Source organism: Sciurus vulgaris (genome assembly GCF_902686455.1).
Source record: "Sciurus vulgaris genome assembly, chromosome: 11".
Classification (NCBI taxonomy): Eukaryota; Metazoa; Chordata; class Mammalia; order Rodentia; family Sciuridae; genus Sciurus; species Sciurus vulgaris.
The window spans coordinates 61442661-61455626 of NC_136472.1; the positions used below are offsets into that span (position 1 = coordinate 61442661).

At 41.7% G+C, this 12966-nt stretch overlaps 1 protein-coding gene across 1 annotated transcript; it reads left to right on the forward strand.

Annotated features, from left to right (window-relative positions):
- Nucleotides 1-606: 606 nt before the first annotated feature.
- Nucleotides 607-11656, forward strand: EIF4G2 (eukaryotic translation initiation factor 4 gamma 2; the record flags this gene model as incomplete). Its single annotated transcript, XM_079101753.1, has 23 exons — nucleotides 607-622; nucleotides 795-806; nucleotides 2085-2211; nucleotides 2454-2519; nucleotides 3108-3248; nucleotides 3706-3808; nucleotides 4741-4872; nucleotides 4954-5020; nucleotides 5192-5343; nucleotides 5710-5820; nucleotides 6011-6094; nucleotides 6183-6281; nucleotides 6559-6700; nucleotides 6795-6955; nucleotides 7292-7405; nucleotides 8019-8144; nucleotides 8360-8464; nucleotides 8558-8773; nucleotides 8858-9116; nucleotides 9436-9640; nucleotides 9785-9996; nucleotides 10086-10207; nucleotides 10829-11656. The coding sequence occupies 23 exons, from the start codon at nucleotides 607-609 to the stop codon at nucleotides 10892-10894; spliced, it is 2838 nt and encodes a 945-aa protein (XP_078957879.1). The 3' UTR covers nucleotides 10895-11656.
- Nucleotides 11657-12966: the final 1310 nt, after the last annotated feature.

The window sequence follows — 12966 nt, forward strand, 5'->3', positions numbered from 1 at the left end:
AAACAGGTAGCGATTCCCCGCGCGGCGCCCCGGGGGCGCCAGGCCTCAACGCTGCAGGCTGGTCCCAGGAGGCCTGGCCCGCGAGGGGCAATCACAGCTCCCTCGGGCGCTGGGAAAATCAGTGCTCACACACGCCACGGACAGGGGTTGGGTAAGGTAGGAGAACCGTGCGTTTTCTTCCCAGGTTGCAGGAGCAAAGACGAGGAAGGAAAAGAGGCTTGTACAACTCAACACTGGGGTACGGATTCTGGGAACAAAGAGCTTATGCAGGAAGACGAGGCAACCACACCAACGCACTCAGAAGGGCTCTCCAGCTTTTACGCAAGCGGACCGCAGCTCAACAACGCTCGGCTCGCCTTACGCCACTGGCTTGGACCCAGAGCCTTCGCGAATATGGCTTTGCGCACTGCGGCGGGGCTGCGCCGCAACCGAGCTTGGCCCTCTGGCTCCTCCCCGCCGCCCTGCGCGGATTGGTGGCAGATGGCAGCCAGGCTGCTGATTGGGTGGCGAAAGAGCCATTCGGGGCGGCTCTGGTGGGTTCGGCTGCCCCAGAGTGATAAGTTCGGCTTCTGACACGCCTCAGCGCCAGCAGCGAGTCGGAGCTCTATGGAGGTGGCGGCTGGTACCGGGTGGTGGCTGCAGCAGCGACTCCTCTGAGCTGAGAGTTTCAAGCCGTCCCCGACTCCTTCCTCCCCCTTCCCTCCCCCTTTTTTGTTTTCCGTTCCCCTTCCCCCTCCCTTCCCCGTCCCCGACGACCGGATCCTGAGGAGGCAGCTGCGGTGGCAGCTGCTGAGTTCTCGGTGAAGGTGAGTGGAGTCGCCGCCGCCGAGCGGAGCGCTCTAAAATGGCCGCCGTCCCCGGCCGCTTCTTCTCGAGCGGTACAAAATGGCGGCCGCAGGCGGAGCCGGGCGGGGCGACTCTTTTTTAGCGTTTCCTCTGCACTTGGGGCACCTGGAAATTCCCGGCCTGTGCTCTCCCTTGCCATTGCTGATGGAGTAGAAGGAAAACTGCAACTTGGTCCGGCTTTGTGTCGGGTGATAGCGGGGTGGCGCCTACGGGGCCGAGCGGGCCGAGGCGCGATGTGCTTGGGCGGCCGGGGAGCGTGGCGCGGGCGCGGGCGCGCGCCGCGGCGGGAGGGCGATGGGCCGCGGGCAGGGCCCGGCCGTTGGCGCGGGACCAGCGACGCGCAGGAGTCCCGGAGCCCAGCCTCCCGGCGGGGCGAAGTTAAGCGGGGCCTGTCGGCCGGCTGCCCTTCGTGGGGGGAGGCAGAGGGTGAGGGCTTGGGCCCCTTTGTCGGCCCGCGGAGGCGATGGCGAGGTGGCTGTCAGTCCCGGGGGATTTATGGGTGGGAGGGGGCCCGCCCGCAGGCGGCGGGTGGGCCGGAGGCCGTCTTCCTGCCCCGAGAACAAAGAGCCGGGCTCTGGGCCGGCGGGGGCGGCCTCTGCCGCTGCTCCCGCCGGGGGATTCGCGGCCTCCCGGGGCGCCTGTCGGTAGCACTTACCTAACTCGAGCCGGGGTGGGAGGAATCCGCTGCTCTTTGTTCCCAGGAAGGGAAAACGGGGCGGAGGTTGTGCTGCCATGTTGTGGCCCTGGTCTTCCGCCTGCCGAGCGCCCGCAGGCCCGGGCCCTCGGCGCGTCTCAACACATGCCCTCTGCGGGAAGGAGGGATGGGCGGTGAGGGAAGCTGCGGAGCCGCCTTCGGGCCTTAACCGCCCAGTGCGGCTCGCCACCCAGGCAGCACGAATTGTCAGAGCAGACATATTTCCCTAATGCTATGGTGTTGATAAGTTATCTCTAAGTTTTAAAGACAGTGGCATGTGGCTTCGTTCTGAGCAGTTTGAGTTCTTGTATGCCTACGAATGCTGTTCTTTGCGTCCTTGATCAGCTGGAATCTCTTAAGCAAAAAAAAGTTCTACTTGTCCATTTGTGTTTTTTGAGTACGTTCTATTTTTAGTGTTATGAGACCTGCAATGCAGTGAAAGTTAAATCAACTGCAGTGCCAGGATCTGAAATAAATTATTGAATGAAGGTTTATAGATTTGTACGTTAGCAGTGTCTAATCTTGATGCTCTTTCTCATTCTAGGTTTTTCATTTCTCCCATCCCCTCCCTTCCCCACCCCATCCATTAATATTATTCTTTTGAAGATTCTTCGTTGTCAAGCCGCCAAAGTGGAGAGTGCGATTGCAGAAGGGGGTGCTTCTCGTTTCAGGTATGTGTAGATTTTGGGGGGGGGGGGTGTTTTAAGTGCTCACAAATCAGGAAGTGACTACACTAAATAAAAGTCCCTAAGTCTTTACTGACAGTTTTCTCATAATTAACTACCCAAAGAATAAATGCAGTTATTAGGATCTCCTCTAGACCAGATTTCTTCTGAAATTAAAAAAAAAAACCCTTAACTCTTTATAATGAGACATAATTGGTATAATCAAGAAAATTTTTCCTTATCAATAGTGCTTCTTCGGGCGGAGGAGGAAGTAGGGGTGCACCTCAGCACTATCCCAAGACTGCTGGCAACAGGTATGGTAAACATGTAAAAACATTAACATAGTAGGTTTAAATTAAGTCTTTCCCATGCATAACAGCATGGTGTCTGCTAAATAATCCTAAATACAGAGTATTTAATTCTTGATTATCCCTTGGATAGCTCATCTGATGTGAGTTGGAGCTCTGAAACTGCTTTTTTGTCCTCCCTCTTACTGTTGGGTTGTTTTTATTGATGTTATTTTTAAAATGAGTTATTATCTATGCAAGGTGTTTATATGGAATATGATCACAAGACATTAGTATTCTCAAGATGTGGCTCCTGGACCACCAGCATTGGTATCATCTGGGAATATATACTGGAAATGAAAATTCTTAGCCACTACCCCGAACCTGCTAAAGTGAAACTGAGAGTAGGCCCAGCAGTTTGTTTCATGAAGCCCTGTATGTGATTCTGATGTGCACTGTTTGAGAACCAGTGATCTTCAGGGTTTGTGGAGGAAGTTGAGAAAGCATAGATTATTTTTCTGTTCCAAATTTCTAATCAATGTGACATTTGGTGTGTGACTGGCTGCTGTTGCAAATTTTCTTAATTATGAGTCTCTGTTGATATTTATTAATCAGCGAGTTCCTGGGGAAAACCCCAGGGCAAAACGCTCAGAAATGGATTCCTGCACGAAGCACTAGACGAGATGACAACTCCGCAGCAAACAACTCCGCAAATGAAAAAGAACGACATGATGCAATCTTCAGGAAAGTAAGAGGGTAAGTTTCAGAGTCTGGTTTTTTAAGAGGGAAGTATGGATTCACTATATTTCTGCAGTGTATGTGTTATACTACTCAAAAGGCAATGTTCATGCCCGGAGAATATATCTTAATGCTAATGTTCACAGTATCTTAAAAATTTGTCTTAAACTGAAGAGCAGCACAACAGTATTTGTACCATTACTTCCAGCCAGTTGCTTATAACCCATAAGCTTATTGTACTTGCACTTTCATCTTGGCTTGGTATGTAACGCATTAGAGTAGGGAGTATAACTGTCAGAGTTCGTGGTCTCTAGTCCCTGATAATGAGGCCCATGTGCTCTTGTTTTGAGAAAGGTTTCTTGTCAAACAGCTGGGAATCCCTGATCTGATAGATGTTAATAGTCTAAACAACAGTGACAAGGAAGAATCTTTATTCTGTTTGCTGACATTTAAATGTGATTCTTTTTTCCCACAGCATACTCAATAAGCTTACTCCTGAAAAGTTTGACAAGCTATGCCTTGAGCTCCTCAATGTGGGTGTAGAGTCTAAACTCATCCTTAAAGGGGTCATACTGCTGGTAAGTTTTAAATGTTGGAAACTTGTAAAGAGGAAAATATTAACAACCTCAAGTTATTTTTTTTACCCTTAATTATTTCTTGAAACCCTATTGTGTGAGTTGATACATATGTGTTTCTGAATGCTAATAGTAATAAAAACAGAACTATTAATTTTGTCATAAGATTTAAAAGGTGAAGTTCAAAATTGTTTATACTGTGCTTGAAGAGTTATCAGCAAGCTAGTTGTTTTCCCTATTTAGAAGATAACCATATTTTGTTTTGAGAAATGAGTTGTATAATAGTGTCTTCCCCCACTATCCCCAACCCCCTAGAACATCTGGCCTCATGTGCTAGTGGACAAGTGCTCTGCCATTGAGCTACATACCCAGCTTTCCAGTGTCTTTATATTTTTTCTGAGATGTTTTCCAACTCAGTGATTGGGGGAGGAATGAGACCTTTTATAACAGTTTGATAGCATTGTAAGAGTCTACATTTAAGTGGTCTTATTTTTCCAGGCTGTGTATACTAAGCAGTCTGTATGTCTTTTCAAATTTATCTCATAGTAAACCTTACGAGAGAAGCGTTCTTATTTCCAAATAATAAAAGAGGCAAAGAGAAATAATTTGTCATAAGAGTTAATAATCTTAAGACTACCCCAAAAAAAGGTCATTGTTGGGTGTGATGGTGCACGCCTGTAATCCCAGTGGCTGGGGAGTTTGAGGCAGGAGGATCCAAAGTTCAAAGCCAGCTTCAGCAAAATCAAGGCACTAAGTAACCCAATGAGACCCTGCTTCTAAATAAAATACAGAGTAGGGCTGGGGGGTGTGGCTTAGTGATCAAGTGCCTCTGAGTTCAGTCCCTGGTAAACCTCCCAACCCCCCCAAAATAAAGTCCTAAAAGGACTTTTTCAGAAAGTTGCCAGTTTAATTTTTTTTTTAATGACTTTCTGTAGATTGTGGACAAAGCCCTAGAAGAGCCAAAGTATAGCTCACTGTATGCTCAGCTATGTCTGCGATTGGCAGAAGATGCACCAAACTTTGATGGCCCAGCAGCAGAGGGTCAGCCGGGACAGAAGCAAAGCACAGTAAGTGGTGATTTTTATTTAAAATTGATTAAAATTGATTTGAAAGTTATCATTAATAAAGTTGATGCCTTTTATTTTCAGACATTCAGACGCCTCCTAATTTCCAAATTACAAGATGAATTTGAGAACCGAACCAGAAATGTTGATGGTAAGAATTTATTTGTATTTGAGGGCTGGGATGTAGCTCCGTATTGAATGCTTGCAGAGCATAAGCGAGGCCCTGGGTTTGATCCCCAGAACCACACAAAAATTTGTATTTACTAACTACGGAGAGTATATTTTCAGCCTAATTCCAAGTGTTGGTTTTTCCCCCCTGTAGTCTATGATAAGCGTGAAAATCCCCTCCTCCCTGAGGAGGAGGAACAGAGAGCCATTGCTAAGATCAAGATGTTGGGGAACATCAAATTCATTGGAGAACTTGGCAAGCTTGATCTTATTCATGAATCTATCCTTCATAAGTGCATCAAAACAGTAAGTATTACTGGGAATTTAGAGTTAGCTTAAGATAGCCAATGGGAGCATCTTTGGAGGAAATCAATTATAATTGTTTTGTGCCACATTAGAAAGTAGATGGCTAGTGAGAGATTTAGATGACCAGCAAAAAACTAAATGTAGAGCGGTATCTAATGTGAACATATGCCATGTGTTTTACAGAGTAGATGTAGAACTGGTTGCATATATCAGAATTACTTATTTTAAAAGGATTGCCTCAAAACAATCAATAGAACCATACTAGATGCTGTAGGAACTATGAGGGGGTCAGTGCAAAACTGAGTAACTACATAACCCAGAATGATTAAAATTTTGTCAACATGTGGCATTTCATTCTTTTGGCAGCTTTTGGAAAAGAAGAAGAGAGTCCAACTCAAAGATATGGGAGAGGATTTGGAGTGCCTCTGTCAGATAATGAGGACAGTGGGACCTAGATTAGACCATGAACGAGCCAAGGTGTGTATGTTGCTGATGAAACAGTATACTCTAGTTTGTCCTAACAGGCAGCTTATTTTGACATTAGGGTTGCCATGGTTGTTTACCTTGACAACCTTGTTTACCTTGTTTATCTAGGAGTCTTAAAAGCCTTAATTAAGCTACATACTTGCTTGCTTTCTTTCAATTATGTATTTTTGTCTTTTATCAGTCCTTAATGGATCAGTACTTTGCCCGAATGTGCTCCCTGATGTTAAGTAAGGAATTGCCAGCGAGGATTCGTTTCCTGCTGCAGGTAAAACTGGTTTATTTGAATATGTTAAGCTGAGTTTTTCCTGTTCGGGAATATTAAAATGAAATTTACACTAACTTTTAAATTACAGGATACCGTAGAGTTGCGAGAACACCATTGGGTTCCTCGCAAGGCTTTTCTTGACAATGGACCAAAGACGATCAATCAAATCCGTCAAGATGCAGTTAAAGTAAGATCACAGTTGTGTGTGTTTGTGTGTGTTTAATTAGTAGTCTTTAAATTTTCACAATAGCACAGGGACACAAACATTCCTCCCCCATCTTATTTGAGATGCAGTGGTGAAACAATGTTTTCAGTGTGTCTTGTGCCATTTTTGAGAGAAGTTGTTACAGAAACAAATAGCAGTTTAATATTCCATAGGTTTTTGTTTTCCCCAATATGTTAATTTTAGTTTTCAGTAAAATAGTGTCCAGAGATGAAAGTACTTATTCACCTCATTTTCAAAGGATCTAGGAGTGTTTATCCCTGCTCCTATGGCTCAAGGGATGAGAAATGACTTCTTTCTGGAGGCACCGTTCATGCCACCCAGGATGAAAATGGATAGGGACCCACTTGGAGGGCTTGCTGATATGTTTGGACAAATGCCAGGTAATTTTTTAATAGAACAGTGGTTTGGTTAGACTAAAAAATTTGTTTAAATTTTTCAATAGCAGTTTTTAAGAGTTCATATGTGTATTTTAAGGTAGTGGAATTGGTACTGGTCCAGGAGTTATCCAGGATAGATTTTCACCCACCATGGGACGTCATCGTTCAAATCAACTCTTCAATGGCCATGGGGGACACATCATGCCTCCCACACAATCACAGTTTGGAGAGATGGGAGGCAAGTTTATGAAAAGCCAGGTAAGAAGACATTAGGAAACAAGTGTTAATGTTGCAATGTGGATTTATTTACTTCTTTATATAAAGATGCAGCTGTTTTAGGTGTTCTTTCTAAACCAAATTTACATCCTTGGCAGTTATTTTTAATTGAGTGAAATACTTATCCTTAAGATTAGTAAAATCACATTACTTTGATAGTTAGGCTAGATTTTTATTCTTCCCTATTTCATCTTTTACTTTCTCTGGGCAAATTCAATTAAGCTTTCCCTTTGGCTTGGCTCATCCCTTTGGTACTTGATTACCATAATTTGTGGACCCCCTTTTTATCTAGACTTTCTTTCTCCCTTTCTGAAATAGGGGCTAAGCCAGCTCTACCATAACCAGAGTCAGGGACTCTTATCCCAGCTGCAAGGACAGTCGAAGGATATGCCACCTCGGTTTTCTAAGAAAGGACAGCTTAATGCAGATGAGGTACATTTGCCTGTTATTTATATATGGTAGTTTGTCAATTCAGAAAATCTATTGCCCGATGATTATAAAAAAGACGCGTTATTAAGAGGACTTATGCTGGAGTTCTTTTCTTTTTTTCTCTCTTTTCTGTCTTCTTTTTCTTTCTTTGAATGTCCAGCGTCCTGTGAGCGAAGATTATGAGATATGAGGGCAAATCTCTAAAAGTTTTTATTAGTCAGAGTGAGGAAAATTGTTGTCAGGATATTGTTCCTGGTTTCCCTGTAAGTAGAGTGATTTAAGAACAGATCAAGATGTTTTCTAAAGTAAAGTTAAATTTGTTGGGTTATTTGAATATTTTAATAATGCTAATCCTAGGAGAATTCCAAAGTAAGATTTATGACAGTATCTTACTCTTTTGTGGATCAGATCTTCAATATTCTTGCCAGAAATTAAATGTATTATGTTAACATTGAATAACCTTTTTTTTTTCTTTTTTGATAAACTTATATTTTTGCTCTAGATTTAATCATTTAGTCTGTACAATTAATTTTAGGATATTAGATTGTTAGATTTAATGTTAGCCAATTGTATTGTGTTAACTTGGATGTTTGTAATGGTTTGTTTTCAATTCCAGATTAGCTTGAGGCCTGCTCAGTCGTTCCTAATGAATAAAAATCAAGTGCCAAAGCTTCAGCCCCAGATAACTATGATTCCTCCTAGTGCACAACCACCACGCACTCAAACACCACCTCTGGGACAGGTATGGGCCCCATAGTGTGATACAATTCTTCCAGTATCCAGTACTCTGAAGACTTTTTTTTTTGTTTTTTTGTGGTGCTGGGGATTGAACCCAGTGCCTTGTGCATGCAAGGCAGGCACTCTACCAACTGAGCTCTTTTTTTCTTTTTTTAACTTCATGTTTTCTTCAGCTAATATTACATGCTCCTTTTATCTGTCGCGTTTCTTGCCTTTTAGACACCTCAGCTTGGTCTCAAAACTAATCCTCCACTTATCCAGGAAAAGCCTGCCAAGACTAGCAAAAAGCCGCCACCATCAAAGGAAGAACTACTTAAACTAACTGTAAGCATCTAGTGATTCCACAGATAATCTTTAGTTCTTGGTAAATTTGGGATAGAGAAAACACAAATAGTAATTGGATTGCACTCTTTTCAGGAAACTGTTGTAACAGAGTATTTGAATAGTGGAAATGCAAATGAGGCTGTCAATGGTGTAAGAGAAATGAGAGCTCCTAAACACTTTCTTCCTGAGATGTTAAGCAAAGTAATCATCCTGTCACTAGATAGAAGTGATGAAGATAAAGAAAAAGCAAGTTCTTTGATCAGTTTACTCAAACAGGAAGGGATAGCCACAAGTGACAACTTCATGCAGGTAAAACATTTTTCCTGGTTATGTAATAAGAACTCTGCACTCATTTGAAAACTAATAAACTGACTGCTGTGTTTTCCTTCTAAGGCTTTCCTGAACGTATTGGACCAGTGTCCCAAACTGGAGGTCGACATCCCCTTGGTGAAATCATACTTAGCACAGTTTGCAGCTCGTGCCATCATTTCAGAGCTGGTGAGCATTTCAGAACTAGCTCAACCACTGGAGAGTGGCACCCATTTCCCACTCTTCTTACTTTGTCTTCAGCAATTAGCTAAATTACAAGATCGAGAATGGTTAACAGAACTTTTTCAACAAAGCAAGGTCAATATGCAGAAAATGCTCCCAGGTAAGAGAATGCTGTTTTGTTAATACTAAACCTAGGAATTCTTGGTACCTTGAGTGGATTTATGTGAATTCAGACAACTTTACTACCTGTCCAAGTAATGATAAACATTGCCTTGGGTACATCTTAAGACCTTATTTTAAGAGGATCATCAACTTTTTATTTGATCTATGTATTAAGAATTCATTTTGCTGGGTTAGTTCTATATTCTTTTACATGACACCTAAATACCAGATAATTATTTGTAAAGTTACACTTTCTAGATAGCCAGTTGGATAAAGTGAACTGCTACTCAGTGATGCAAATGATTTTGTCTCTTCAGAAATTGATCAGAATAAGGACCGCATGTTGGAGATTTTGGAAGGAAAGGGACTGAGTTTCTTATTCCCACTTCTCAAATTGGAGAAGGAACTTTTGAAGCAAATAAAGTTGGATCCATCCCCTCAAACCATATATAAATGGATTAAAGATAACATCTCTCCCAAACTTCATGTAGATAAAGGATTTGTGAACATCTTAATGACTAGGTAGGATGAGTGGTCTTCTGTATACAGTGAAATTCATGTTTTAATTTGCTAGAGAATAAAGTCTTCTAAATGAGGAGCTAAGAGTTGTCTCTTTCTTGTACCAGAAAACGTCTTGTGGTTCTAACAAGGCCTCTCTTTGTCCAGCTTCTTACAGTATATTTCTAGTGAAGTAAGCCCACCCAGCGACGAGACAGATTCTTCCTCTGCTCCTTCCAAAGAACAGTTAGAGCAGGAAAAACAACTGCTTCTTTCTTTCAAGCCAGTGATGCAGAAATTCCTTCATGATCATGTGGATCTACAGGTCAGTGCCCTGTATGCTCTCCAGGTGCACTGCTACAACAGCAACTTCCCAAAAGGTGAGATGACAGGTGTCAGAGGAATGGAGAGTTAAAGGGGCAATGATGAGATAGCACCCTAAGTAATGGGATTTTGTTTTGGTTTTTAGGCATGTTACTCCGCTTTTTTGTTCACTTCTATGACATGGAAATTATTGAAGAGGAAGCTTTCCTGGCTTGGAAAGAAGATATAACCCAAGAGTTTCCAGGAAAAGGCAAGGCTTTGTTCCAGGTAAATTTTTCATAAATTTGGGGTTTTTTGTTTTGTTTTTCCGATTTCATTGGTGGTATTTCAGTGAGTGGTTCTCTTTTTAACACTGAAATACAGACAAAAGTTGCTTCTGAAAGTTTTTTCATCCATGTGTAATTCTGAACTGTTTAAAACTATTAAAATGGGCAGTTAGCATGAAATCGTGCTTAATGTTGGTTTATAGGATGTTGAATTAAGATGATTAACAACTTTTTGTATTAAAGGCACTTAAATAATTTGATTGTGGAAGTTTAGAGTTAAGCTTTTTAAAATTTTTTCAGTGAAGAAGAGAAAGCTTCTGATTTCTTAAAATTTGATTTTTTTTTTGTCTTACCAAGTAGAGTAATAGCTAGCCCTGGGGAAAAGAAACATCAGAACATTCCAGAATTAAAATGCTTTACTCACTTACCTGGAGAGGAAAGGTTCACTGCTGTATCCCAAAGGTTCTGATTTTGTAGGTCTGGTACACAGTTGTCATGCTAGTTTTCCAAAGGACCAGGCTTTGGGAAACTGTTTTATAACGTCTTACCAAGACTTGCCCCTGGGTAGATTTTTGGTTCTTGAACCTGCCGTTGAATAAGTAATCACAAATCTAATTTACAGGTGAATCAGTGGCTAACCTGGCTAGAAACTGCTGAAGAAGAAGAATCAGAGGAAGAAGCTGACTAAAGAACCAGCCAAAGCCTTAAATTGTGCAAAACATACTGTTGCTATGATGTAACTGCATTTGACCTAACCACTGCGAAAATTCATTCCGCTGTAATGTTTTCACGATATTTAAAGCAGAAGCACGTCAGTTAGGATTTCCTTCTGCATAAGGTTTTTTTGTAGTGTAATGTCTTAATCATAGTCTACCATCAAATATTTTAGGAGTATCTTTAATGTTTAGATAGTATATTAGCAGCATGCAATAATTACATCATAAGTTCTCAAGCAGAGGCAGTCTATTGCAAGGACCTTCTTTGCTGCCAGTTATCATAGGCTGTTTTAAGTTAGAAAACTGAATAGCAACACTGAATACTGTAGAAATGCACTTTGCTCAGTAATACTTGAGTTGTTGCAATATTTGATTATCCATTTGGTTGTTACAGAAAAATTCTTAACTGTAATTGATGGTTGTTGCCGTAATAGTATATTGCCTGTATTTCTACCTCTAGTAATGGGCTTTATGTGCTAGATTTTAATATCCTTGAGCCTGGGCAAGTGCACAAGTCTTTTTAAAAGAAACATGGTTTACTTGCACAAAACTGATCAGTTTTGAGAGATCGTTAATGCCCTTGAAGTGGTTTTTGTGGGTGTGAAACAAATGGTGAGAATTTGAATTGGTCCCTCTTATTATAGTATTGAAATTAAGTCTACTTAATTTATCAAGTCATGTTCATGCCCTGATTTTATATACTTGTATCTATCAATAAACATTGTGATACTTGATGTACTTTTATGTGACTTTGAATAGCACCTGCAACTTTATGGGGAATTGTTGGCTTTTGAGATACAGTAGACTCATCTCTAAAGATTGAGGGAGCTTATAAACTCAATCTATTCTCTTTTCATGATAGAACACAAATTCAAGGTCATTCTTCCTTAAGTCATTTTATTAGATCTGTGTAAGTATTCTATAAACAGTTTCTAGTCGAAGATCACAAGTCTCATGGATCTGGAGCTATGTTACTGTCTATGCATAACAACAAAAACTGACATTTATCTTCTCATCAGGCTGAAGTAGGTAGGTAATCTGTTCCCAGGAAGACTCCCATCCCCTCTTGAAAAATCCTTTGTCCCAGTAAAATTATCTGGCTTCTTGATTCAACTGAAGGTTCTTCATGGGGTTGTTTTTCAGAAACTCCTTAAGGATTTACCCATGTCCCCATAAGCCCTGGAAATTTTTTTGCAATCCTGATCCTAACTTTAGCTTGGGCAGGAACACTGGAAAAAGTGTCTTGGCATCCTGGTTGCTGTCCTGCCACTTAAGAACAACCTGGTCTTGGTTTACAGAAACCCTCAAGGCAGGCAGTAGTACATCATACTGATGACACTGTTGCAAGAAGCCCTACTTTCCTACTAGAAAAGGGTGATAGGTAGAGCCAGTGTTTTTATGTTCCATTGGAATCAAAGCCTCACCCTGTATTTAGGTTGTCATCACTAGAATTTTGTCAATTTGTAGCTTTGGGTGGCTGTCTAAATCACGGCAAAAATAGTGGGTAAGTGGACAACCTACTTAAGATTTCAGGAGACTGGAGTGTATTCAAGTAAAATGGTGTTAGCCATCTGGTCAGTGCTCCATGCTGGGGTGAAAACTAATTGAGGTGGTTTGGCCACTGAGTTCAGTTTATAGCCATAATTCATTTTGGCTAGGGACTAGCATATGTAGAGACTTAGAAATTGTACATCTTGTCCCAGATGTCTGCTTTCCTGTTTGAGGAAGTTGCCTTTTGTATTCAGTTCACCAAATACTTTTCTCCCCTAAACCTCAGTAAGGTTTGTATCCCTCTCGGGTTACGAGTAGTAACTCCTGTGTTCTATGCAGTAGATTTTGATCATCCTATCACCTTATTAGACAATTCTTGAGGATTGTTTACATGTTTCCAGGGCACCATGCTTAGTTTTCTTTGTACCTCACTCTTCCATTTGAATTTCCAGTGGGAATCACTTGGATCTCTTAAACCACCTTTGCAGCTGCTGCAAGAACTTCTATATTCTAATCTAACATCAGATTCTATTAGCTTTGGTTTTCAAACATT